Here is a 26,996-nt window from a genome sequence, read left to right as displayed (position 1 = left end):
AATTATAAAGGTTTATTGCACAATATCATGATACGAGTCAAAGATTACAGATTAAATTTGGGAAACACAATGATCACATAAGGAATGCTTTTCATTATGCTGGTATTACAGAAATGTGACATATTCACATCAGTAAATAAATCCCTTTCACAAAGTGGCTGTTAAAGTTTTGCAATAAAAACGTTGGTGCCTAGTTGTGAGAAAGACTATGCCTCACGGTAAAACCTCAGAAAGTGAATTAGTACACCTTGAGAGCATCTCCGCTGGTCAGAATAAACTATCCACATTGCCATCCTAATGGCCCTTCACAAAACAGATCACAAGTGCTAAATATATTACAAAATGCACGACCTATGATAGTGGAAAAGTTACTTTATTGCATGGCAAATACTCATTTGAAAACCAAACAAAAAATTGCACAATAATTGCCTTGTTATTTAAAACATTTTAATGCAACTCTTGCTGGACACAATCTGTTCAAAATATGTAGGAAGGAACTGCAGATACTGATTTAAATCGAAGATAGACTCAAACTGTTGGAGTAACTCGGCATGACAGGCAGCATCTCTGGAGAGAAGGAATGGGTGATGTTTTGGGTCTCGACCGCTGAGTTACTCCAGCATTTTGCGTTCAAAATGTCTTGCGGGTCCCAGTCAGAGAAGACCGACACAAACAGACATCATGCAGGAGAATGAATTAAACTAACAAGTTCCATCTAAAGAGGTTTAGAAATAAAAAGTAAGCTGTCAGGAGTAAAATGGCAAACCATTAAATTGGGGCAGTTACCAAAATTTTCCAATGTGACATTACTCCATTTAGGCTACTGCGTTAATACCCACAAAAGATGGCAGGTATGACTCCAGCTGGTATCAGGTTATTTAATGTTAGCTAAGGTAGTGCCGAAGTAGTGTTGAAGTTCTGCTTATTCTAATCCATAATCAGATTGTTTCTTTTACCACAGATGCGGTCTGACCTGCTAAGATTTTCCAGCATTTTCTGTTTCTGTCACTACAAACCTTGACTCAGTTAACGAAGGGTGGCAGCTGGACCCCACCAACTAGTTTTCCCCCAAATTCCTCCCCAATTTGGTGCAAGCTAAGGGAAAAGATACCAAGTCTTTAAGTCTAACCAAATGGAAGGAATGAAAGATTGGTTAACTATTGGTCACTTTGCACCAGCATCTAACAAACAGCCAACACATTCAGGAACAGGAAAAGAACAAAACCCAGTCTGTTACCTGTTTTTGAGGAAACAGTTTAATCAATTGAAACAGCACGGAAACAGGTCCTTCGGCCTGCCGAGTTCAATGCCGACCGTCTCACAAGTTCTTTATTCTCCACATCTTTGCATCTACTCTCTACACACTTGGGGCAATTTATGGAAGCCAATTGACCTCAAACCCACATGTCTTTAGGATGTGGGAGGTAACCGGAGCACCTGAGGTCAGGATCGAACCTGTGTCTCTGGCGCTGTGAGACAGCGGCTCTACCAGCTGCGCCACTGTGCTGCCCCAGTATGTTACCTCCCCAGTATGTTAATACCATAACATTAAATACACAAGAACCAGCATTTTAAAAGTAAGGATATATTAAGCAGCTATTTATTCACTCTAACAATTACATTGGAAAGGTTCATAGAACAATTTATCCACATTTCCCATCCTAGAAAGGAGCTTGTAAATACTGTTATCTCACAGATTGTAACAAGTGCCAGATCATTTGGAAAAATGTGATAATAAATAGATTACACTTCATTTATAAATTGTGCAAATGGTTTAAAATACAAATGAATCTAGTCTTGAAACGTTTTGGAAATGTCAGTGTTTCTGAACCACCCATGATCGAGATGGCATCACAAGTTGTGTGTGGATTATTTCCTGCTACTTCCACTGCCTCTACCTATGAATGTGCTTTCAATTATGATTAATACTGCAAGCAAAGCAATGTAGAAATCAGTAAGACCCTGCACAAAATGAAAAACAAAATCACAACATACACCATTTCACCCACAGAAGCTACTGTAAGTCTTCAACACCACAATATTCACGCAATATTCTATGATAGTTATTTGATAGCCTCGATACGTGATTATACAATGAAGTATTCTGCATTAGTTTCATATTTATGGCACCAAAGGATGCTACTGCAAAAGGCTACAACAAAAACCAGGTACTCTTGCAATGTTTAAGTGGGTAGATGGAAAGATCTATCAAATCGTCGAGGTCCCAAGATTAGATTTGAATCATCGTTTGATTGAATCAGAACCCCCTCACTTATCAACACCCTAATTTATCCCTCCACGCCATGGAACAGGAAAAACATCAGATCAGACATCTCAGAGCCTCCTGGCATCAGGCTCAGAGTGGCATCAAACAGATGGAAGTACATAAATGAAGCAACATGCGTGAAAAAGTAATGGAAATGTATTAAATTGCAGTGTCGTTGACGATTGACGTTGACTCCCGCAACTTTTGAGACAATTAAACTGGACCACTACTTTTTTAATATCGTTTGCAGGTCGAAAGAAGCCTGATACCTTCAAAATTAGTTAAAAGGGCAGAAATCTGAGTTAAGGCAAGACAATGTGAAAGTCTCCCAGAGGGAGATTACAACAGGAATATGCCTGGATTCATTCAGGCAGAGTACATGTCTCCAACATCCTTAGTGTTCCAGATCCAAGCTGACAGCAGCTTTCCTGGAGTATTTACTGGAGGAGCTGAAATAATTCTTACAATACTGTTGACAATGACAGCATTAAGAGGTGGATTATTTCCCATCCATTTATAATAGGGAACAGTAGCCACTGCATGCTCCATCCGGACTCGATGCATCTTGGGATAATATCACCCCTTTCATATTCTTGGCTTCCCAGAGTCCGGGCGTTTGGATGATTTTTTCTACCACTTCCTCAAACGCACACTCGACTCCATCGCAGGTTTTAGCGCTGGCCTCTGTGCACAAAAAGCAAAAGAATTACAGGAGCACTGGAGCATACTGTTAATCCAAAATAATATCGCTTAGAGACTGGCTTAAACCTCACCAAGGCAGCTGAGAACATTGGATGATGTATTGTATACACTGGTATTTAGTTAATACCTGGAAAATTGGCTTGTATACACTGGAATTTAGAAGGATGAGAGGGGATCTTATTGAAACATATAAGATTATTAAGGGATTGGACACGCTAGAGGCAGGAAACGTGTTCCCAATGTTGGGGGAGTCCAGAACCAGGGGCCACAGTTTGAGAATAAGGGGTCAGCCATTTAGAATGGAGATGAGGAAAACCTTTTTCACTCAGAGTTGTAAATCTGTGGAATTCTCTGCCTCAGAAGGCAGTGGAGGCCAATTCTCTGGATGCTTTCAAGAGAGAGTTAGATAAAGCTCTTAACGATAGCGGAGTCAGGGGGTAGGGGGAGAGGGCAGGAACGGGGTACTGATTATGGATGATCAGCTATGATCACATTGAATGGCGGTGCTGGCTCAAAGGGCCGAATGGCCTGCTCCTGCACCTATTGTCTATTCTTTATTGTCACATGTACCTAGGTACAGTGAAATTCTTTATTTGGATACAATTATACAGCAGGTCTCACCTAGGCAGAGATACACAGATAAAAGGCGTGAGACGAAAAGGATTGAAGAGTTACGAATTGTGATGCCAGAGGAAGAAATGTAAGTGGATGGGGAGGGGGAGGTGAGAAATCGGTAAAGGTCGACGTGGAGCCCAGGGTTGGGAGAGGGGACACGTTAGGGGGAGGGTTTTGTAGTTACATAAAATTGGTGAATTCAAAGTTCAATAGCTGAGAAATGTAAACTGTTAAGTAAACAAATTATAATAAATAGTTAGTGTTGGTATTTATGTCTGGACATGTGACTTCACAATGTCATCTGGTTCATGATTGATGTTTAGGAAAGGAAGCTTTCTCCCCTCCCCCAGTCTGCTGTGTTTATGTGACACCAGGTCTAAGCAATGCCCTCCAAAATAGCCCAGTAATCTCTGCAGACCCAGGCAACGAGGAACGAGCATAATTACATGTCAGCTAAGCTAGCAATGTCCACATTTAACTAATGTGAAAGCATTTCCTAATGACAATTAACATTAAGATTGTTGTTGCAACCATTAGTTTCTAAACCACATCATTTCACTCACAGTGGAACGATCATACAAAAGCAAAAGCAGGCCATGCAGCCTCAAATGTCTGACCCATCCACTTTAATGGACAACCCTGTACCCTTTTTGCAAAACACCAAGTACTGGAGGGATTCTGAGTCAGGCAGCATCTATGGAGGGAATAGACAGATGGCGTTTGAGGTTGGGACCCTTCTTGATTCCTGCTGCTCTTCTGCTGTTTGACCACGTTCCCGGTCTGAAAAAAGGTCCCGACCCAAAATATCATCTGCCCGTTCCCTCCACAGATGCTGCCTGACCCGCTGGGTTCCTCCAGCACTTTGTGCTTTGCTCAAGATTCCAGCATCTGCAGTTTTGTGTGAATGCGCTTCCTCTGGCAGGCAGCTCATTCCACATACCGACCACCCTCTGTGTGAAAGATAGTAAGGTAAAATGTGCAATTGCCAACATTTCCCCAATTTAATGGTTGTGACCAGAGGCAATATCATCCCCCGCCTTTGGGATGAAAGTGTAAATTGTTGGGAAAAATAGAAATTAGAAGAAAAAAAATCCCAAAGACGTCGCACTTACCGATAAAAAGCATTGAATGCTTTCTGGCAAATCTCAGTCCTTCATTCCGGTCAACTTCATGAGTTTGCTAAGAAAACACATTTAAATAATTTTTAAACCTGTATTATAGGTGCAACGCATGTTCACGGCCCTATTATAACATTTTAAGTTATTTTCAACGCTCAGGAAATGGTCAAGAAACGTTTCCTAAATACATTGAAACTTCATTAGAATGCATGAGCTACAATATTTCTGCGTTCAAATTCACAAATGGAATGTCCAAGTGGGACACAGCACACATAGATCTTCTTTTTGCTACTCTCACTTTCTGAGTTCAACAGCAGCAAACTAGATTGCACAGGAGGTAGCAGAGCAGCACAGCTCCAGTGAATCAGGTTCGATCCCGACCACCGACCGGTACTGTCCATGTGGAGTTCTCGGGTCTGAAGAAGGGTCTCGACCCGAAACGTCAACCCATTCCTTCTCTCCAAAAATGGTGCTTGTCCCGCTGTGTTATTCCAGCATTGTGGGTCTGTCCCCAAGACATATAGTCGGTTTGTTAATTGGCAACAGAAAATTGCCCCTGGGTTTGAAAATCTGGAAGGAGTTGATGGGAATCAGAGAATAATAAAATTGGATTCGTTTAGGATTAGTGTGAGTGGGTACTTGATGGACGGTGGCTAAAAAGACTGTTGGACTATAAGAAATAAGGGTTAATTTTGGACAAAACACAGTCAAATGGGATTATCTTAGATGGAACATCTTAATGGCATGGACAAGTTGAACTGAAGGGCCTGTTTCCAAGCTGAATGAGTCTAACATTCTAACCAACATTACAATAAAAAAATTCTGACTTGCTTTGTACAATCTCTCTCTTTTCAATTGACCCTCAAAACACCCCGCATTTTTGCAGTCATGAGTAAAACGAGGTTGTTTCATTACATTTTCACACAAATTCAGCCTTTTACCAGTGAAAAAAAAATGCACAGATAAAACAAAACCCGTAACACACGCATATTAAAATCCTAAATGCTAAAATGTTTACCTTGTCAATTTTATTCCCAACCAGCATCTTTACAACGCCGTGTTTTGTGCTATAGGTATCCAATTCATTCAACCAGTTCTCAAGCCTGACAAATGTTTCTCTTCTTGTGACATCATACACTAAAAATAAAATCAAACATAATTGAGTGAAAAGGCCAAATCTGTCAAAACAGCTCCGGCTTAAATTTACTAAGCAAGAGTAATTACTGATTATTTCCAAATACCTCTACAAATTTGAAAGAAGGCAATCTAATTGTTGTTTTACGAAAGGTTTTGAGAAGAATTGACACAGAGTAGTCTAGTTTGGAGAAAGGGCGTGGAAACAGGCCCTTTGGCTCACCGAATCCAGGCTAACCAGCGATCACCTGCACACTAGTTCTGTCCTACACACAAGGGATAATTTGCAGAAGCTGTTTAACCTACAAACCTGCACCTCTTTGGAGTGTGGGAGGAAACCGGAGCACCCGGAGAGAACACGTGCGCTCACAGAGAAAACGTACGAACTCTGTACATACAGCACCCGTGCCAGGGACTCGAACCCGAGTCCCTGGCACTGCAAGGCAGCAACTCTAACTTGTGCCACCCAGAGTTTTCCCACTTGTGCGGAAGAGAAAATTTAAGGCCGTCAATAATGTATTATCACAGAGAAACTAATTATAGAACTCTACAGAAATGTCTTTATTCAGAGAACAAGGAAAGTGTGGAATCTGTTAGCACAGAGAATGCCTGAAGTAATTAGTTTAGATGCAATTAGCTAAACATGAGAAGGTAGAGAATGGAGAATGTTAATAAGGTTAGAGGAGGGAGACAGTGCACTGAGCCAAATCACAAGTGTGGGCTTGCTAGGCCAAAATATATCTATAATGGGATAGACAAGACCATTCAATCCATTAAGTGAAATCAGCTCCCAGCAAAACAATGCTATTCATCCAATTCCAGTTTAGTCTAGTTTATTGTCACGTGTACAGAGGAGATATCCGTCTATATCTCTCATTTCCCTTTCCCCTGACTCTCAGCCTGAAGAAGGGTCTCGACCCGAAATGTCACCTATTCCTTTTCTCCAAAGATGCTGTCTGACCCGCTGAGTCACTCCAGCTTTTTGTGTCCATCTTCAAATCATACTATACATGTGTATAATCAAACACAAGCAAGAGAGTGAAACGATTGTAAGTACAGTAGACTCTCTTCTGGAACAGCACACAAAGAGTCCCCACGTTCTGGCACCGTCTTGCAACTTCTAAGTCTGTGAAGAGTCTGATCTTGGCCGAACGAGTTGTGCAATCCCTTATTTTCTCACTTGTGTTCAGGCAGCACTGGATCCATGCAGTAGGGGGTGACCTGGTCCATTTGCACCTTCTACCACTGCTCTATCCAACAGCTGCAGGCTGCGCTCGATTGGTTTGCTCACCCTCTCTCTCGCAGTCCCCTCATTAAGCTTCGCAACCGCGCCGCCCGTCACCTCCCGTAGCCGCCCCTCCGCTACCGGTCTTCTTTCCTGAACCGATCACAAACCTTTAGGACATTAGCATCTTCCCTACTCCCCCTTGAAGCCCTGCAACTTTTTCACCCTCATATACACATCAACTTCCCCTTCATCCTTTGGCCACATACCCACACCAAGAGAAAACGTGGGGAGTATCCAATTAACATGTTTGGGATGAAACAAAAAAATCAAAACCAGCCAAGGAAACGGTAAGGGTCATGAGGAGAGCATGCAAACTCCACAGATGCATCCCCTGGGCTGTACATTCACTGTGATACCTCACACAGTAGAGTCGAGCTACGGGACTTCGTCAACCAGCTGGGATGCCATGTTAGGCTCGCCAGATAATTCATGAGCACCATTAGAGACAGGCAACTCACGAGGTCAAGACGTTCTGTTTTTGTTCACTCAGAGGATGGTGGGTATGTGGAAGGAGTTGCCAGAGGAGGTAGTTGAGGCTGGTACTATAACAACATTTTAAAAGACATTTGGACAGGTAAATGGATAGGAAACGTTTAGAGGGATATGGGCCAAACGCGGACGTAAATGACTAGACTAGATGGGACATCTTGGTCACCATGGACGAGTTGGGCCAAAGGGCCTGGGATTCTGTGCTTTATGACTCTATGACTCCATGTTATCGGAATCTGCACAATCCATCTGCACGATGATTCATTCTTTATTTATCTGATTGTTCCTGGGCCTGTTAGCATGCAGCAAATAAGGATTTCATTGTTTTGTTTCTAGTATATATATGACAATTAAACATTCTCTCTCCCTCTCTTTCGTTTCTCTTGCAGAACCACAGCAAAGTCGCGTACAGATTTTTTTTCGTATTTAGTTGGGAGTTACAGAATGGAAACAGGCTTTTCGGCGAACCGAGTCCATGCCGACCATGCCAGGTTCAGCTCCAACTCCATCATCAAGTTCGCTGATGACACTGTGGTGGTGGGCCTGATCTCCTATAACGATGAGAAGGCCTACTGGGAGGAGGTGGCTGATCTGGCACTCTGATGTCAGGACAATAACCTCCTCTTGAATGTCACAAAAACTAAGGAGCTGATAAACTTGACTTGACTTGACCATCGATCACCTGTTCACTAAAGTTTTCTATTAGCCCACATTCTCAACCACTCCCCACACAATTTAGAGAGGCCAATTACCCAACAAACCTGAACACCTTTGGGATGTGGGGGGAAACCAGAGCATTCAGAGGAAACCCACGCGGTCACAGGGACCACCTGCAAACTCCACACAGACAGCAACCTAGGTCAGAATCAAACCCGGGTGCCTGACGCTGTGAGGCAGCAGCTCAAACAGCCGTGCCACGAGTCCTTTTAATCTTTCCTTCCAATCATCCGGGCAGTCAAACAATTGTCCAGGTGAAGCAGCAATTCACAGATACTCTTTCCAATTTAGTGTCATGTTCACAATTCGGTGCCCACAATGACATCTCCCCGACACTGGGGAAACCAAACGTTGATCGGGCCACTGCTTTGGAGAACGACTCCATTTAGTCTAACAACAACTGTGCATCCAGCTGTGAGCCACTTTAATTCTCCACGTCACTCTCACTCACCTTTGGCCTCTTGCATTCTTCCAACAAAGTTCAACGCAGGCTGGAAGGAAAACATCTAATTTCTGACTCAGCACAGTACAGCCTTTGGAACTTAATTGCTGTGAGCTGTGTGTGCAGAGCCAGATTCAGAGCGAGACTTTACAAGCGAGCAGTTCAGTTATAAGACCTCATACATGGCTCAGATCATTTTCCTTCTCCTCAGATCAACACAAGCAACATCAGCAAGTGTGATAGAGACCCAGGGAACTGCAGATGCCGGAATCCTGAGCAAAACACAAAGTGCTGGAGGAACTCAGCGGGCCATACAGCTTCCGTGGTGGACATGGATAGGCGACATTTTTGGTAAGGGGGCCTGACCCAAAACGTCGCCTGCCAATTTCCTCCACAGATGTTGCCTAATTCGGCGAGTTTCTCCAGCACTTTGGGTTTTGCTCAGCAAGTCAGATCTGCCCAAGAGTTCCTCCTTCCCAGTGAGACAAAACAAAAACTGACAGCAATACACAACTCGCAAGACCCCACCCAAAATACTGATCTTACCTAAAATAACACCTTGAGCCCCTCTGTAGTAGCTGGGTGTTAATGTCCGAAATCGCTCCTGTCCAGCTGTGTCCTGTCAATTGACAAAATCTACAATGAGGGCTGAGACAATCAGAGACATGGAACATGGTGAAAGACGTGCGCGATGGCGTAAAGCCGTCAAAAGGACATTGAGAGTGTCTGGTGATGGGGCCTTAGGCTTCATCGGGTTCTGAACTCATGGTACCCTCTGCTCCGTGGATGGGCTGGGGAGTGGAGGCCTCTGGTGCGGCCTATCCTACATGTTTTCCAACAGGACAGTGTGGCTGTGAGATCAGTAGGAGGCAGAGTACAGGCGTGTAGGAAGCACCTGCAGATGCTGGTTTAAACCGTAGACACAAAAAGCTGGAGTAAATCAACGTTGTCGGGCGGTATCCCTGGGAAGGCATAAGTGACGGTTTGAATCGAGACCCTTCCTCAGACTGGGACTTGAGCCCGAGGAAGGGACTCGACTAGAAACGTTACCTATTCCTTTTCTCCAGAGATGCTGTCTGATCGCTGAGTTACTCCAGCTTTTTGTGTCTATCTTCGGCAGAATACAGGTGGCAGTTCGCATGAGAATAAATGAGCCTTAGCATCCTTTCTGACCATTCAAAGCAGCTTAAAACAGGAATGAGAGAGAAAACACGGGAAATAACAACACAGGGATAGAATTCCTGATGGACATGTGGAAAAATTGGGCTACTAGGAAGTCCGGCAATCTTGGAAAACGCATAAACTGCCAGAAAGTTGTCCCAAGTTGCATCACTAAAATAAGAGCTATAACAATATCTCTCTTACTTAGACCTTTTTAACTTCAACCTTTCCTAAAACATGCTCATCTGAAGAAGGACCCGACCCAAAATGACATCCGTCCATTTCCATCCACAGATGCTGTTCATTTGTTTGTTGTTTTATAAGAATATTGTTGAATTCATTCCCGATCAATCACAATATATGGAATTGATTGTATATTCAGTGCTGGGACCCCAGCTATTTACAATATATATTAATGATTTGGACGAGGGAATTGAAGGCAACATCTCCAAGTTTGCGGATGACACGAAGCTGGGGGGCAGTGTTAGCTGTGAGGAGGATGCTAGGAGGCTGCAACGTGACATGGATAGGTTAGGTGAGTGGGCAAATGCATGGCAGATGCAGTATAATGTGGATAAATGTGAGGTTATCCACTTTGGTGGCAAGAACAGGAAAGCAGAGTATTACCTGAATGGTGGCCGATTAGGAGAAGGGGAGATGCAACGAGACCTGGGTGTCATGGTACACCAGTCATTGAAAGTAGGCATGCAGGTGCAGCAGGCAGTGAAGAAAGCGAATGGTATGTTGACATTCATAGCGAGGGGATTTGAGTATAGGAGCACGGAGGTTCTGCTGCAGTTGTACAGGGCATTGGTGAGACCACATCTGGAGTATTACGTACAGTTTTGGTCTCCTAATCTGAGGAAAGACATTCTTGCCATAGAGGGAGTACAGAGAAGGTTCACCAGATTGATTCCTGGGATGGCAGGACTTTCATATGAAGAAAGACTGGATAGACTGGGCTTATACTCGCTGGAATTTAGAAGATTGAGGGGGGATCTTATAGAAACTTACAAAATTCTTAAGGGGTTGGACAGGCTAGATGCAGGAAGATTGTTCCCGATGTTGGGGAAGTCCAGAACAAGGGGTCACAGTTTAAGGATAAGGGGGAAGTCTTTTAGGACCGAGATGAGAAAAAAAAATTTCACACAGAGTGGTGAATCTGTGGAATTCTCTGCCACAGAAGGTAGTTGAGGCCAGTTCATTGGCTATATTTAAGAGGGAGTTAGATGTGGCCCTTGTGGCTAAAGGGATCAGGGGGTATGGAGAGAAGGCAGGTACGGGATACTGAGTTGGATGATCAGCCATGATCATATTGAATGGCGGTGCAGGCTCGAAGGGCCGAATGGCCTAGTCCTGCACCTATTTTCTATGTTTCTATGTTTCTTACAAGGTACATCTGGTCCTCAAGAATGTAGTGGCTCTCTAATGCATCAGTAGCAGGTACGAGTAGCAATAAAAGTTAAAAATACATGTTTTAATTCATTAACTCCAGTAATATCCCTTGTAACTTAAAATGTAATTCCTTCCAGAGATGAATGTCCAAAACTTCCCAGATAGCGCAATACCTTCATCAGTTGGGGAATTGAGTATAAACGAGGGGAAGTCATGTTGCAACTGCATAAAATCTTGTTCTATCCGCAGTTTGAGTCACTGCATTGAAGATGTGGAGGCTCTGGAGAGGGTGCAGAAGAGATTCACAAGGAAGTGGTCTACATCACAGAGTATAAACTATAAAGACTGTTTTCTCTGGAGGGACGATCTGATAGAAGTTTATAAAATTAAAGAAGGCATAGACATGGTATGCAGAACAGTGCAGCATAGAACAGGTTCTTCGGCCCACAACGCCTGTGCCAAACATGTTGCCAGGACCGATTCTTATCTGCTTGCACATAATCCTTATCCCTTCAGATCCGTGTGTCCATCCAAAAGCCTCTTAAAAGCCACTGTCGTATCTGCCTCCACCACCAAGCCGGGCCCTGCGATCCAGGCATCCATCTCCCTTTGTGTAAAACAATTGCCCTACATCTTTTAAACTTTGCCCCTCTCACCTTAAAGCTATGCCCTCAAGTATACTTGCTCCTCAACGTACGACGGGGTTACGTTCCGATAAACCCATCGTGAACCGAAAATATTGTAAGTCGAAAACGCATTTAAATACACCTGATCGCGTGACTGGAAGCGAGCTGCGGGTCGCTGCCATTGCCCAGCGTTTGCATCGTCGTAACGCCAAAATATCGTCAATCGAAGCATCGTAAGTCGAGGAGCATCCGTATTTGATTTTATTTTCTTCCCAACCTGGCAAAAAGGTTCTGACTGTCTACAATATTTATGCTTCTCATAATTGTATATACTTCTGCCGGGTCTCCTCTCAACCACGGCATTCCAGAGGTAACAAGCCAAGTCTGTCCAACCTCTCATTGTAGCTATCGCCCTCTAATACAGGCATCATTCTGCTAAAAAAATCCTCAGCATCTTTGCAAAAACCTCCACAACCTTCCTGTACTGGGATGTCCACAACTGTACAGAATACACCAAATGCGGCCCAATCAAGATCCTGTAAAGTTGCACTATGACTTCTGACTCATAATAAAGGCAAGTACACCACATGTCTTCTTTCCCACTCTTTCTGCTTGTGTTGCCACTTTCAGGGAGTTATTTGGACCCCAAGATCCCATAGTACATTATTGCTATTCAGGGTCTTTCCATTAACTCTCTATTTTCTTCTCAAATTTGACCTCCCAAAGTGCCAACACTTTACATTTGCTCAGATTAAACGCCATCTGCCAGAGTCTCTCAGGGTGGAAATGTCAAATACTAGAGGACATAGTTTGAAGGTCAGAGGAGAAAAAAAAAAGGTTGCTACAAGGCAAGTTTTATTCAAGAGTGGTAGGTGCCTGGAACACATTGCTGGGAGAGGTGGTGGAAACCGATGCAATGGCAACCTTTAGAGAGACATTTAGACAGTCACATGAATAGGCATGGAAAGGAAGGATACAGACCACGTGCAGACAGATGAGATTAGTTTAAATTTACACATTTAAAAACTGCTAGAGGAATTAAATTTTGCAAATTTAAATTGAGGGGCAAAGGGCCCGTTCTGTGCTACACTATTCTTTGTTTTAGTAATGTTGCAAAAGAATTGGAAATGCACCATTGAGTATTAAATCAGGAAGTCAACTCATGTCTAGAAAATGTGTATGTTACAAAGGTCACATTGTTAGTTGGAAAAGGCAAACACCTTCCACTCAGAGGATCATTATATAAAATATTCAACTCATTACCCAGATTGCAAGCTTCACATTGTTTGTTTCAATTTTCATCGTTTTCACTTTGAAGTCAACCCCTAAAACGACACACAAAATGCATTAAAACAAGTCAACATCCGCATCATCAAACTGTCCCCCAAGCATCTTCTAAAACTGAAGCGTATAGTAAATACAAGAGATTAATTCTCACCAATAGTTGAGCCAATTTCTGAGTCAAATGTGCCATCTGTGAACCTCAGTAGAAGGCTAAAACACAAGATAAGCAGAATAATAAGGTTTTTTTTCACAAAGATGTGCTACTGCAATATTATTTTTCCAGTTATATCAATTTAAGAATTTCAAAAGACAAGTTCTATTTGGAATCTGTGTGAGGAGCACATTCCCTTTCCAAAAGGGGAGCACTCCAAAAATTAGTTCAGTCTCAGACAATCTCCTGCAAGCATCCTTGCAGAAAAACGCATTAACGACAATGTTGTATCCGCTATGTAAAATCCCCTAAGACATGCAGCAATGGTGAGGAAATGCTTAAAAAGCAACGAGGTAAATTAAACTCTTTTGACCATCAAAGTTCATATTTACTTGAAAATCAAAATGAAGTCATTAATGTTAGGGGGAGCATGGCCAAGATCATAGACAGCCGAGGAATAAATTAAAGAGGGACAAAAGCAGAATGGCAACTAAATCATTTGGAAAAAGAATTGAGAAAACACACAGTAAACTCGAGATGGGTTTCTCGAGATGGTGCTCAAGAAAGAACCATGCAGACATCCCACAGTAAAACCCCATCTGAAAACGCTATCTGGAATGGAATGCAAACCTGTGTCTTAGGAAGACATCATCACCAAAAAATACTTTGGAGGTGTACATACAAGTTAAATGCAGTTAAATACAAAGGTTCACCTGCACCTCCTCCAACCTCATCTATTGCATCCGTTGCACTAGATGTCAACTTATTTACATCGGCAGGCTCGGCGATCGCTTCGCTGAACACCTGCGCTCGGCGGTGGCCGAGCACTTCAACTCCCCCTCCCATTCCCAGTCCGACCTTTCTGTCATTGGCCTCCTCCAGTGCCATAGTGAGGCCCACTGGAAATTGGAGGAACAGCACCTCATATTTCGCCTGGGCAGCTTGCAGCCCAGTGGTATGAACATCGACTTCTCCAACTTTAGATAGTTCCTCTGTCCCTCTCTTCCCCTCCTCCTTCCCTGATCTCCCTCTATCTTCCTGTCTCCACCTATATCCTTCCTTTGTCCCGCCCCCCTGACATCAATCTGAAGAAGGGTCTCGACCCAAAACGTCACCCATTCCTTCTCTCCCAAGATGCTGCCTGACCTGCTGAGTTACTCCAGCATTTTGTGAATAAATACCTTCGGTTTGTACCAGCATCTGCAGTTATTTTCTTATAATAGTTAAATGCAGTACTCTTTGTATGATGGTACGAGCCAGAAGGGCAAGCCGGCACCGCAGAAAGACACCAACATCATCAGACCCACATCATCCTGGCCATGCTTTCATTTAACTCCTACCATCCGCAAGAAAGCCGTGATCAACATCTTCAAGAACAGCATCTTCCCAGCAACCATCAGGCTCTTTAACAATACACAATGCCAGCCTCAACTATGAATTTTAATGGATTGTCTTTAGTTGCACTCTTGACTGCAGGTTTCTTTTACACTAGAATTGTGGCTATTAATATATAGATTTTAAAAATTATTATATATTATCTATGTGTATTTACAGCCTGTTAAGCTGCTGCAATTAAGAATTTCACTGTCTGTTTGTACAAATGACAATTGAACACTTGATTCTTTCAAGGTTAAACATCGTTACTGTTTTTCAACCACGTGACACACACGTTTATTAATCTTACTTGCTGGCATATTTTTGTTCATGAACAGAGCACTAGTTAAATGTATTGGGCTGATGGATTGAAGGAAGAGGTTGGTGAACTACTGGAACACCAGGTAGTATCAGGTTTACGCTATTTGGCTCAAGAAATGTTATCCAAGGCGTTCACGATTTCAGCCCTATCAGGGTTAATTTTAGGAGACAGGTTGTGGCAACAGTCAAGGTCCGTCACGCCTCGCAGAAGAATTCTTGCTTTTTGTTGAAAATAGGTCATGTTCAAAGTTGGTGCATTGACCTAATCAACAATGTGCCCATTCATGAAATGAGTTGTAGGTTGTTTTGACTATGCACTGAATCACGATCTGGTACTTAGAAATAGTTGTTGCCAGTTACATTCTAATGAAGTGGAATCTGGAAGGACACGTCCTGTGCCTGTCTTTGCACAACAAGTAGCGACCTAATGTGCAAATGGTAATCTGGTACGGAATACCAACAGCAGGAGCTCTTAGAAGGCAAGGCAAAATGCGAGCAACAATTCCACATGTTAAGGACATTGCAACCTGAACAAAGGTAGGCACAGTGGCACAGCTGGTTGAGTTGCTGCCTCACAGCGCTAGAGAACCGAGTTCGATCCTGACCTCGGGTGTTGTCTGTGTGGAGTTTGCATGTCATACCTGTGACTGTGTGGGTTTCTTCCGGATGCTCTGGCTTACTCCCATATCCCTACGACGTGCGGGCTTGTAGGTTAATTGGTCTCTGCAAATTACCCCCAGTGTGTAGGGAGTGGATGAATAAGTGGGATAACATAGAACGACTGTGAACAGGAGGTCAATAAGTCAGCAAAGACTTGGTCGGACAAAGGGCCTGTTACAATGCTGTATTTCTAAAAGTAAAACCAAACCAGATGTTTTTAGTCTTTCTCAGTCACTGGAGAAAGCAGCTTGGATAATTGCAATGTGAAGCTTCTGTAGTTTCTCGGAAGTTCCAGAGTTCCACCCCCCTTCTCAACCCGAGACTGAGACAAGAAGACATTTTTTCTTCCTCACAATTTGCCTTTGAGACATGCTTCACACCAAAAAGACAGAACCCTTAATTGAAATAAGAGGCAGCAGGCGCTGTAATCTAGAGCAAAAAAAACACAAACTACTAGAGGCACTCTGCTGGTTGAGCAGCTTCTGTGGATGCAGAGGGATGGATGACATTTCAGGTCGATACCGTACCTTAGGACCGAGAATCTACTCTATTCCCCTTAGTTACTACTTCCACAGATGCTAGCACTGTTGAGTTCAACTAGCAGTTTTTTTTTTACATTCAGTTTTGAATTCTCCAACTACATTTTCTTTTTATCTGCATCTGAAATGGCTTTAACTGTCTGTCAACATGTGGGCTCATTGCCTAACGTGTTGGACATAAGACATAGCAACAGGATTACGCTATTTGGCCCATTGAATCTTCCACCATTCAATCATGGCTTATTGACGTGCTCTTACATTGAGACCATCAATAGTCAACCATGAGTAAGGTAATGGAAATGAGCACTCAGAGTATTGTAGAAACAAGGACTATTTGAAGAAGGGTCCCGACCCAAAACTTCATTGATGCTGCCTGACCTGCTGGGCTACTCCAGCGCTTTGTGTCTTTACTTTGAGTATTTTGGTGAATTTTGGTCACCCTGCAACAGGAAAAATATAATTAAGCTGGATGAAATGCAGAGAAGACGTGTTGCCAGGATTGGGGCTGAGCGATAGGGCGAGATTGGGCAGGTTTGGACTATATTACTTGGTGCATAGGAGGCTGAGATGTGATCTTATAGAGGTGTATAAAAATCTGTGGGGAATCATGAATCAGGTCATAGCTTTAAGGTGAGAAGGGAAAGATTTAATAGGAACCTAAGGGGTAATCATCTCCACAGAGATGGGTGGGTATATGGAACGAGCTGTCAGGGGAAGTAGCTGAGGCAGGTACAATAACATCTTTCAAAAGACATTTGGGGACTTCCGGTGGCGCCATGTTGGACTAGACAATCTAAAAAGTTAGCTCTCAAAGAAACCAATTAAAACTAGCTCTTTTAAACATTAGTAACAACAGGAAGCGGGCCAATCGCAAGTTATATCGACAACGAAAGTTAACGATAAATAAAAATATGGAGACAAGGTTAAACAAAAAGGATAATGCGGATACTAAAGCTACGGACTCGGCAAAGAGAGCCACGCCAGATAAGGGAACCAGCTGTGGGGAACAAGACTCCGTAATATTGGCGGAGCTACGCAAGTTAAGACAAGAGCACACAGAAGCGGTAAATGACAACAAAAAAGCTCTGGTGAGACTAGAAACTAATTTAAAGGAGCTTTTGGAGAGAACCGCTTCACTGGAGCGACGAACAGTGAACATAGAAGAAAGGTTGGGGGAGACGGAAGACAGGGCAGCGCGGCTGGAAAGATCAGTCGCCTTTCTTCTTCAAAGAGAGGCGGCGTTAGCCGCAAAATGTGACGACTTGGAAGCAAGAGCGAGACGTAATAACATACGGATACATGGGATCCCGGAGGGCGCTGAGAAAGGCGACACCATAGGATTTGTGACTGATTTCATCCGAACAACATTACAAATCTCGGCGGCCGTCGATATCCGCATCGAAAGAGCGCACCGCTCGCTGACTACCAAACCGAAAGAGAGTGCGGCTCCCCCGCGAGCCATCATCGCCCGCTTCATTGACCACCAGGTGAAAGACCGCATCATACAACAAGCATGGAAACAAAAAATAACATATGAGGAACGGACCATTTACTTCAACCATGACTACACTACCGAGATACAGAAGAAGAGGAAACAAGTGCGGGATGTAATAAAAAAGTTGAAGGAGAAAAACATAAAGGCACAGTCCCCATATCCTGCAAGACTGAAGGTGTTTCTGGGAACAGAGACGAAGACATTCAATACACTGATGGAGGCTGCCCCCATGCTGAAGGACATGGGGATCCATGTGGAGGAGGACGAGTGGGAGAAACTACAGAGAGTGAGGATGGAGGGCAGCTGGACTACGGGGACAGGACAGAAGGGAAAGAGGAGACAGCCACCCATCACAGAGGCGGACATACAAGCCCTCGGTCTGTGAACTCTGAGGTTCACAGTGGTAAGGACTAAAAAAAAAAAAAAAAACAGCCTGGAACTAAGGGTAAAAAAATAATGACAATCCTGAAGTATATATAATGCGGACAATCTGAATTTATGTTTAATGTTCAAAGAATTGAAAAGGAGCTAGTTATGGGATTTAAGTAACACTTATACTGAATAATGTCAAAATTGGTTGAAGGAGCAAAGCTGGATCTCAATTTGAGCAAGGAGCAACTTAATTCTGAGAAGTTGCAGGTGCACATTGTGCTATTTCCCCAGAGAGATTGCCACACTCTCTGATGACGGGACTTTTGGGAGTCACATGTTATTTTTGTATAGTAGTTCAGAGGGAGATGTGTATTGTTTGTTTGTTTGTTCGCTGTGTATCGTTTTGCACAGTTGTTTTGATTTATAGGAGGAACCGAGTTTATGGCCTACATCTTAAAATGTCATGAATAAGTTGAACCTTGTTTCTTATAATGTGCACGGTCTAAATCACCCTATTAAGAGAAAGAAAATATTGAGTCAGTTGAAGAAACTACAATGTGCCATTGCACTAATCCAAGAAACTCACTTGAGTGAAAATGAACATAAAAAACTGAAAAGGGAATGGGTAAACCAAGTATTCCATGCTTCATATGGCAAGAAAAGGGGGGTGGCCATACTAATTAATAAATCCCTACCATTTTCTGTAGAGAAAGTGATTAGAGGTGATATGGGAAGATATATCATGGTGGTTGGCACAATAGGAGATATGAGTATTTCAATATTAAACATCTATGCCCCAAATGAAGAAAATGAAACATTCTTTAAAAACATAGCCAATATACTTACCAGTAACGGACGAGGGATGATAATTTTGGGAGGGGATTTTAATACCATACAGAATGGTAACTTAGACAGGTTGCCATCTGAGAGGGGACCAAAAACAAAAAAATCCAGTCCTAAATAATGTTATAAAAGAATTAGGTCTGGTTGATCCATGGAGACATAATAATCCTAAAGGAAGAGATTTTACCTTTTATTCTAACCCACATGGGAGTTATTCGAGAATAGACTTTTTTTGTGTGTCAAAACAACAGATACATACAGTCAGGGACTGCAGTATAGAATCCATAACTATAAGTGACCACGCCCCTGTCATACTATCCATTGAGCTGGGCAGGGAATCCTTCTTTAAGTACTAGAGACTTAATGTGTCAATCCTATCAGATGAAAAGGTTGTCAAAGAACTAAAACTAAACTTAAAGGAATATTTTCAAATAAATGACAATGGCGAGGTCTCACCATCGACATTATGGGAGGGAGGAAAAGCAGTCATGAGAGGGAAAATAATAGAGATAACTTCCAGATTGAAAAAAACCCGAATGGAAAGGCAAGGAAAGCTAGAAAGTAAAATCAGAGAGTTGGAGTTAGAACATAAAAGAACAAGAAACAACTCTATTCTCGTCGAATTAAAAAAAATGAGACAAGAGTTAGACGAACTTTTAACATATAAAGCAGAAGGAGCTCTTCGTTTTATAAATCAAAGATATTATGAGATGGGTAACAGAGCAAGCCGGTTACTGGCATTCCAACTGCGAAAAGCTCAAACAAATAGAATAGTTACAAAAATAAGACATCCCACTTCCAATTTTATTATGGCTAAGCCAAAAGAGATAGCAAAGGCCTTTGCAGAATATTATAAAAACTTATACAGTGACTCAGAATCTAATCTCACTGAGACCAAAACACAAGAATTTTTCAAAAAACTACATTTACCAGCATTAAAGGTAGAAGAAGCATCTGAAATGATAAAACCAATTTCGTCACAAGAAATAGCCGATACTATAAAAACCCTTAAAAGTAACAAATCCCCAGGTACAGATGGCTTCTCAGGGGAGCATTATAAATGTTTTGCAGAAGACATAACACCAGAATTATGTAAAGTTTTTAATTATGCGCTATCAACAGGAAACCGCCCAGATACTTGGTCAGAAGCCATAATTTCCGTATTACATAAGGAGGGCAAAGATCCGACTTCATGTGAGGGATATAGACCGGTCAGCTTGCTCTGTAACGATTTAAAAATATTAACAAGCATACTAGCACAGAGAATGCAACAACATATAACTAAATTAATCAAGCCAGATCAAACGGGGTTTATCCCGGGGAGACAGGGGGCTAACAATATCAGGAGAACACTAAATCTTATATCATGTGCTAAAAATAATCCCAGACCTACCATGCTGCTTAGCCTAGATGCACAAAAAGCGTTTGACCGTGTGAAATGGAACTTTTTATATCAAACATTGAAGGTTTTTGGGTTTCACTCAACGTTTATAGACTGGGTAAGAATTGTTTATAAAAATCCCAAATCACGGATCAGAATTAATGGCTGCTGCTCAGACTTCTTCTACCTCAAAAGAGGAGTCAGGCAAGGAGATTGCCTGAGCCCGCTACTGTTTGCTGCAAGTATTGAACCGTTAGCAGAGTCAATAAGACAAAATAAAAACATTAAAGGAATAAAAGATGAAGGGGGCATAGAACACAAGACGTCATTATTTGCGGACGATTTATTAACATACATAGTGGAGCCCTCCACGTCTATACCAGCTCTACTAGATAACCTAAAAGAATATGGTGAAATATCAGGATATTTGACAAATGAAGCCAAATCAATAGCAATGATGCTCTCAGGAGATTGTCCAGTGGAACTTAAAGAAAAAGTCCATTTTAAATGGACCAAAAAAGGGTTTAGATACCTTGGTATAATTATCACTTCGAATACAGCACAGCTATTTGAAGCTAATTATGGGAAACTGATATCTGAGATAAAGGATGATTTGGCTGGATGGGAGATTTTACCGTTGACTCTGGTGGGAAGAGTAGAAACAGTCAGAATGAATATATTGCCAAGACTGTTGTTTTTGTTCCAATCGTTGCCTATTATGATCTCGGGAGCTTTTCTAAAAAAACTGGATAAAATTATATCGAAATTCTTATGGCAAAGTAAAAAAGCAAGAATTAAATACAAGACGCTTCTTAGCAAAAAAGAAAAGGGAGGGTTGAACTTGCCTAATTTAAGAAATTATTATTGGGCAACGCAACTCAGAGCCTTAATCATGTGGACCACTAAAGAGAAAGATTCAATGTGGGTGGAGATGGAGCAAAACGCTTGTAAAAATTTGCCTTTAGAATCACTCCCATTTTTAAACGAGAAGGCCCTGAAGAGGCTCAGGATGGGCAACGAGTGGATTAGGGTAACAATGAAAATCTGGTCAGCAGTAAGAAAGAAGCTGAAGCTGTCAAATTCGGTAAGCAGGGCTACTAGAATAGCAAAAAACCCAGACTTTGTACCATCTACCATGGACTCAGGATTTGACAGATGGGCTGACAAAGGGCTAATATACATAGATCAAATGTTTCAGGGACAAACAATGAAAATATTCACACAACTTCAAAAAGAATTCAATTTACCTGCTCATGACTTTTACAAATTCTTACAGCTAAGAGATTACCTACAGAAACATCAGGAATGGGAGAACATCTGCAAGACTCCATCTAAATTAGAGGAAGTGTTGTGGGGGTTCTCGGAAGACAAGTCAAAAAAAGGGATTATATCAAAAATTTATGAAGCACTACAACATGAATCCAAAGAGAACAACTTACATATCAAAGAAAAATGGGAACTGGAAGCGAATATCATAATATCAGAAGAAGGGTGGGAGGAATCATTTAAAGAGGGACATAAACTAACTAAGAGCCCAACATGGAGGGAATTTGACTGGAAAGTTAAAATGCGTTACTTTTATACTCCATTCATTACATCGAAATATAGTAATACAACTGATTTATGTTGGAGGGAGTGTGGAGAAGTTGGGGACTCCACTCATATATTCTGGGATTGCCCAAAAATACAGGATTTCTGGAAGAATATTCAAAAGGAAATTAAACAGATTATGGGCATTAACTTCCCTCTGGAACCAGCACTTTACATTTTGGGTATAATTCCTGACAGTATGACAGATAAGAGTTCGAAACATTTACTGACAATCCTGCTGCTGATAGCAAAGAAGACGATAACAACTTCGTGGTTGAAACCACAGCCTCCAAGCATAATGCAATGGAGAGATAGGGTAAAAAATGTGTATATAATGGAAAAAATCACAGCAAGGTTACAGTTGACAACAGACATGTTTGATAAAAGATGGTCATTATTAATACAGGCAATGCCGGGACTCGAGTCTCTTCCGTTTTTGGGAACTTAAAGTAAGGGTATTTACATTCAATATGCATCTCCTATGTTTGTTTAGTTTGTGTTTGTATGTATGTAAAAAAATAAATAATAAAAATAAAGTAAAAAAAAAAAAAAAGACATTTGGGTAAGTTAGGATAGGAAAGGTTTCTGGGGACATGGGTCAACCAGGGTTTAGTTGCCAAAGTTTAATTCTAACCTCCGACTATCCATGTGATGTTTGCAAGTTCTACCTGGGATCGCCGGAACCTCAGCACTCGCTCTTCCCCATTCCGGTTTCTTCCCACATCCCAAATGAATATTCCGTTCATTGGATGTTCTGGTTATTAGGTTCATTGGCTGCAGCTTCTCCACACATTTCAGATTCCCATCCTACAGACATACAACTGAGCCTTTGGGAGGCCGACGGGATGGTCGAGGATGGATCTGTCGGCTGCTGAAGTAATCTTCAACATTCCCATTCTCATCCGGCATTCCCATGTGCCTTCTCTCCTCCGCAACCCCCGACAAATCCCTGGAGCCACGATATATCAGGGGACCGGAGGAGGAGAGCAGCACTGGGAGCACTGAGGAGACTCGCTCCCCGAGTCAGTGACGCCAGCTGGCGGTCTCTCCTCCCATGACTCCTCGCTCTCCCGCCACAGCTGTTTCTACCGAAGATGGACACAAAATGCTGGAGTAACTCAGCGGGTTGGGCAGCATCTGTGGAGAAAAGGAGTAGGTGACATTCCGCATTTTCTCCAGAGATGCTGCTGAGTTACTCCATCATTTTGGGACTATTTTCGGTGTAATCCAGCATCTCCAGTTCCTTCCTACAAAGCTGTTTCTATATCATCGCCTCCAGCACAGTTTTTGTTCATTTCCGACTTAGGAACAGTTCTCCTTGTCATAATGTGCGGACTGCCAGCACTGTAAGTTATTCACAGTCCAGTGGGAAATTCAGCGTGATAATGGGCACACGCAAAATACGAGGTAACGTGGAATTAAGGGGAGGTGATGAGATTGACTGAGTTGCTCCAAAAAAAACAACATTGACAGGAAGGCCTGACCGGCATTCTATGCAAGAAGAATGGCAAAGTCCCCTTGCAGTTCCGCAAGATTAAAAGATTGCTCTCACACTCCATCAGCCCGTTTCCACATCTCAAAAACCTCAAATCAAACCTCACCTCAAATCAAATCACATAAGCAAAAAAAAACAATATATATTTCGTGTCATCACACAATTGTTTGCCAATTGTGAGCCACTTTTTGTGCCCCGTCGTTGGGGGCCATAGCAGGAGCGTTCTCATCGCGGTCTCTGTCAGATTCTACAAGTATCTGCTAATCCTGCTACCACACCACACACTGTATCCATCGCTACCAACTACATTCATTGATCTTCTATTTCAGGGATTTCGTCTAGTTTATGTAGTCAGAGACATACAGACACTTCAGCCCGACCTGCCCACACTGACCAACATGTCTCATCTACACTAGAAATGGGCCTACCTGCCTGTGTTGGCCCATATCCCTCTAAACCTATCCTAAGTTGCGATAGTACAGGTGCTCCTCAACCTACGACAGGGTTACGTTCCGAGAAACCCATCGGAAACCGAAAATATCGTAAGTCGAAATGCATTGAGTACTCGTGATCATGTGGCCGGAAGTGATCGCTACAGGCACCATTGCAAGGTCAAAATATCGTAAGTCGAAGCATCGTAAGGCGGGGAGCATCTGTACCTGCCTCAACTACCTCCTCCAGCAGCTCGTTCCATAAATTCACCACCTATTGTGTAAAATAAAGTTAAAGTTACCCTTCAGGTTCCTATTAAATCCCCCCCCTCAACTTAACCTATGTCTTCTGGTTCTCGATTCCCCAACTCTGGGTAATAGACTGTGCGTTTCCCGAACTATTCCTCTCATGATTTTGTACACTAACTGCTCCTAATAGTTCCTGCCCTTGGAGTTCTGCAACATTCTGGTGAACCCATGCTTCATTTCTTCCAAGCTCAGAATGTCCTGTCCCAAGATATGGTGCCCAAGAAGGCTTAGTGAAGCAACATCAATGTCCTCTCTCCCTCTCTCTCTCGCTAAGATCCACATCCACGGCATTGAGGGCCTAGTTCCACTCTGCCACTACATTTGGAAGGTCACGTTGTTTGCAGGTGTGACACGAGACGCCAAACCTCTGTCACTGGAGGGGATTATTGAGCAGATAGATGAAAAGATACAAGGAAGTGATTCAGGCCTCGCTGAGAAAAAGGCAACATCCTGGGAATAAGGGAGTCAATGGTTATGAGGAGAAGGCAGGAGAATGGGCTTGAGAGGGAAAAATGGAACAGTCTAATCTAACGGTGAAGCAGGCTCCATGGGCTGAATGGCCTAATTCTGCTCCTATGCCTTATGGTCTAATCTCTTGTCCATAACCTTTCTAAGTATGCACAACATCATCAAGAACCTGGAAGCCAAGCATCAGGTACAAATAACACACAACACTCATATTAGATCATATCAGGAGTGCTCTTGAGCAAAGCACAAAGTGCTGGAAGAATCAGTGGGTCAGGCAGCACCTGCAGATAATGGACAGGCGACATCTCGGGTCAAGACCCTTCTTCAGAATCAAGGGACCTGACCTGAAACATTGTCTGCCCATTCCCTTCACAGATGCTGCCTGACCCACTATGTTCCACAGATGCTTTGTGTTTTGCTCCAAGATTCCAGTATCTGTAATTCCTTGTGTCTCCACTCCAGGGTACTACTCGAGTCATAGTCTTACAGCGTGGAAACAGGCCCTTCTGCTCAACTTGCCCACACCGGCCAACAACTATTATTGAAGATATTCCTCTGCTTTCTGTTCTACTCTTAAAAAAATCTAACCACTTTTTTAACCAAGAGAGTAGTAGCCTTTAGCTTGTTCAGAAATGCCTGACAACAATGATAGAATGTTTTCAACGAGAGGACCTGTCTAAAGATAGTTACCTGTCTAAGTGAGTGTTGAAGGAAGGAGAGAGCTCGGTGCAGCCACCACGAAGATTTTGTGGGAGTCTGGGGTCCTTCCGCTGCTGGCCATTGAGAGGCAGAGCCCAGTGGATACACCCCTCACAGTAGGGAAATGGTTATCACCCTAGGAGACCTCATGAGTGACAATGGTGTTATGTGGAGAGAGCAGTGCTAACGCTACTGGGTATAACACTAGCAATATTGCAAGTAGAGACACACTATGAATGTATAAAGAGTTAGAAACATAGAAAATAGGTGGAGGAGGAGGCCATTTGGCCCTTCGGGCCGTTCATTGTGATCATGGCTGATCATCTACAATCAGTATAAGAAAATAACTGCAGATGCTGGTACAAGTCGAAGGTATTTATTCACAAAATGCTGGAGTAACTCAGCAGGTCAGGCAGCATCTCAGGAGAGAAGGAATGTCTGAAGAAGGGTCTCGACCCGAAACGTCACCCATTCCTTCTCTCCCGAGATGCTGCCTGACCTGCTGAGTTACTCCAGCATTTAGTGAATAAATCGATTTGTACCAGCATCTGCAGTTATTTTCTTATACTATAGGAATGGGTGACGTTTCGGGTCGAGACCCTTCTTCAGACACTATCAAGTTACTGATCTACAATCAGTAACCTGTGCCTGCCTTCTCCCCATATCCCCTGATTCTACTAGCCCCTGGAGCTCTATCTAACTCTCTTTCTGCACGTTTTTTTGTTGTTGTTTTGTGTGTCTTTTGTTATAAATAACGTTTCATTTTTATGTCAAAATGAGCCAAAGTGGAGACTGCAGTATTTTGTGATGCCTTCTTTTTTTTGTGCCAGCATCTGCAGTTATTTTCCTACACAAAGTGGAGAGAAGATATTGAGGTGAGGCCTCAGTGGGGCCTTCAGTTTGGACTAGTTATAATCTGAATCTACACATACAAAGTACACAGCTGCAACATACATGTCTTACGCACTCCAGGTAGGTGTAGATTTATTCAGTACACTCTCATTTCGTTCCACGATCAAACCGGGATTAGATTTAAGACAGTCATTAGTACCCGATCAAATGTATCTCTCGTCAAGCGACTGCTGGAATAATGCTGGAAAGGAGGACGAAGTTCCAACCCACCGAACAAGTAAGTGAATGTCGCCACCCCGGGTACAGATTTTTGGGGTAGAGAGATTTTTCACCCTGAAACTGACAGGTCACTTGGCCGCTTTCCTACCTCGACTTGCCCACTCCGCTCTCCCCGATTAAGAGTATCTTCAGTGTCGCCACAACCTCCTCGTCCATTGTCTGGGACAATGTAGCAGTTTGTCTCTGCTCTGCTCTGCTCAGGCGCGCCCCTTCCGGGGACCGGACAAATGTATCTTTTCCTTCTCAGATGTATCCAACACACACACACACCTCACATACACACACCACACAACAACCACACACACACACACCACATCCACACCACCCCACACACACACACACACCACATCCACACCACCCCACACAAACACCATACACACACCACACCACACACCATATATATATACACACATATACTATATATATAAAACGATGTCAATGCTACACTACACACACACCATAACTACACACACACACACACCACCCCACACACACACACA

The 26,996-nt window shown here is 42.8% G+C and overlaps 1 protein-coding gene across 1 annotated transcript; it reads right to left on the bottom strand.

Moving 5' to 3' along the window:
* On the bottom strand, nt 1–26,745 carry LOC144607596 (ras-related protein Rab-18-like). The gene is made up of 7 exons (XM_078424519.1): nt 26,585–26,745; nt 13,392–13,447; nt 13,217–13,278; nt 9,318–9,390; nt 5,720–5,838; nt 4,696–4,762; nt 1–2,950 (listed from the first exon to the last, which is right to left on the bottom strand). The coding sequence occupies exons 1-7, from the start codon at nt 26,650–26,652 to the stop codon at nt 2,781–2,783; spliced, it is 615 nt and encodes a 204-aa protein (XP_078280645.1). The 5' UTR covers nt 26,653–26,745; the 3' UTR covers nt 1–2,780.
* Nucleotides 26,746–26,996: the final 251 nt, after the last annotated feature.

This window comes from Rhinoraja longicauda, chromosome 29 (assembly GCF_053455715.1).
Source record: "Rhinoraja longicauda isolate Sanriku21f chromosome 29, sRhiLon1.1, whole genome shotgun sequence".
Lineage (NCBI taxonomy): Eukaryota > Metazoa > Chordata > Chondrichthyes > Rajiformes > Arhynchobatidae > Rhinoraja > Rhinoraja longicauda.
This window is presented reverse-complemented; position numbering and strand designations above follow the sequence as displayed.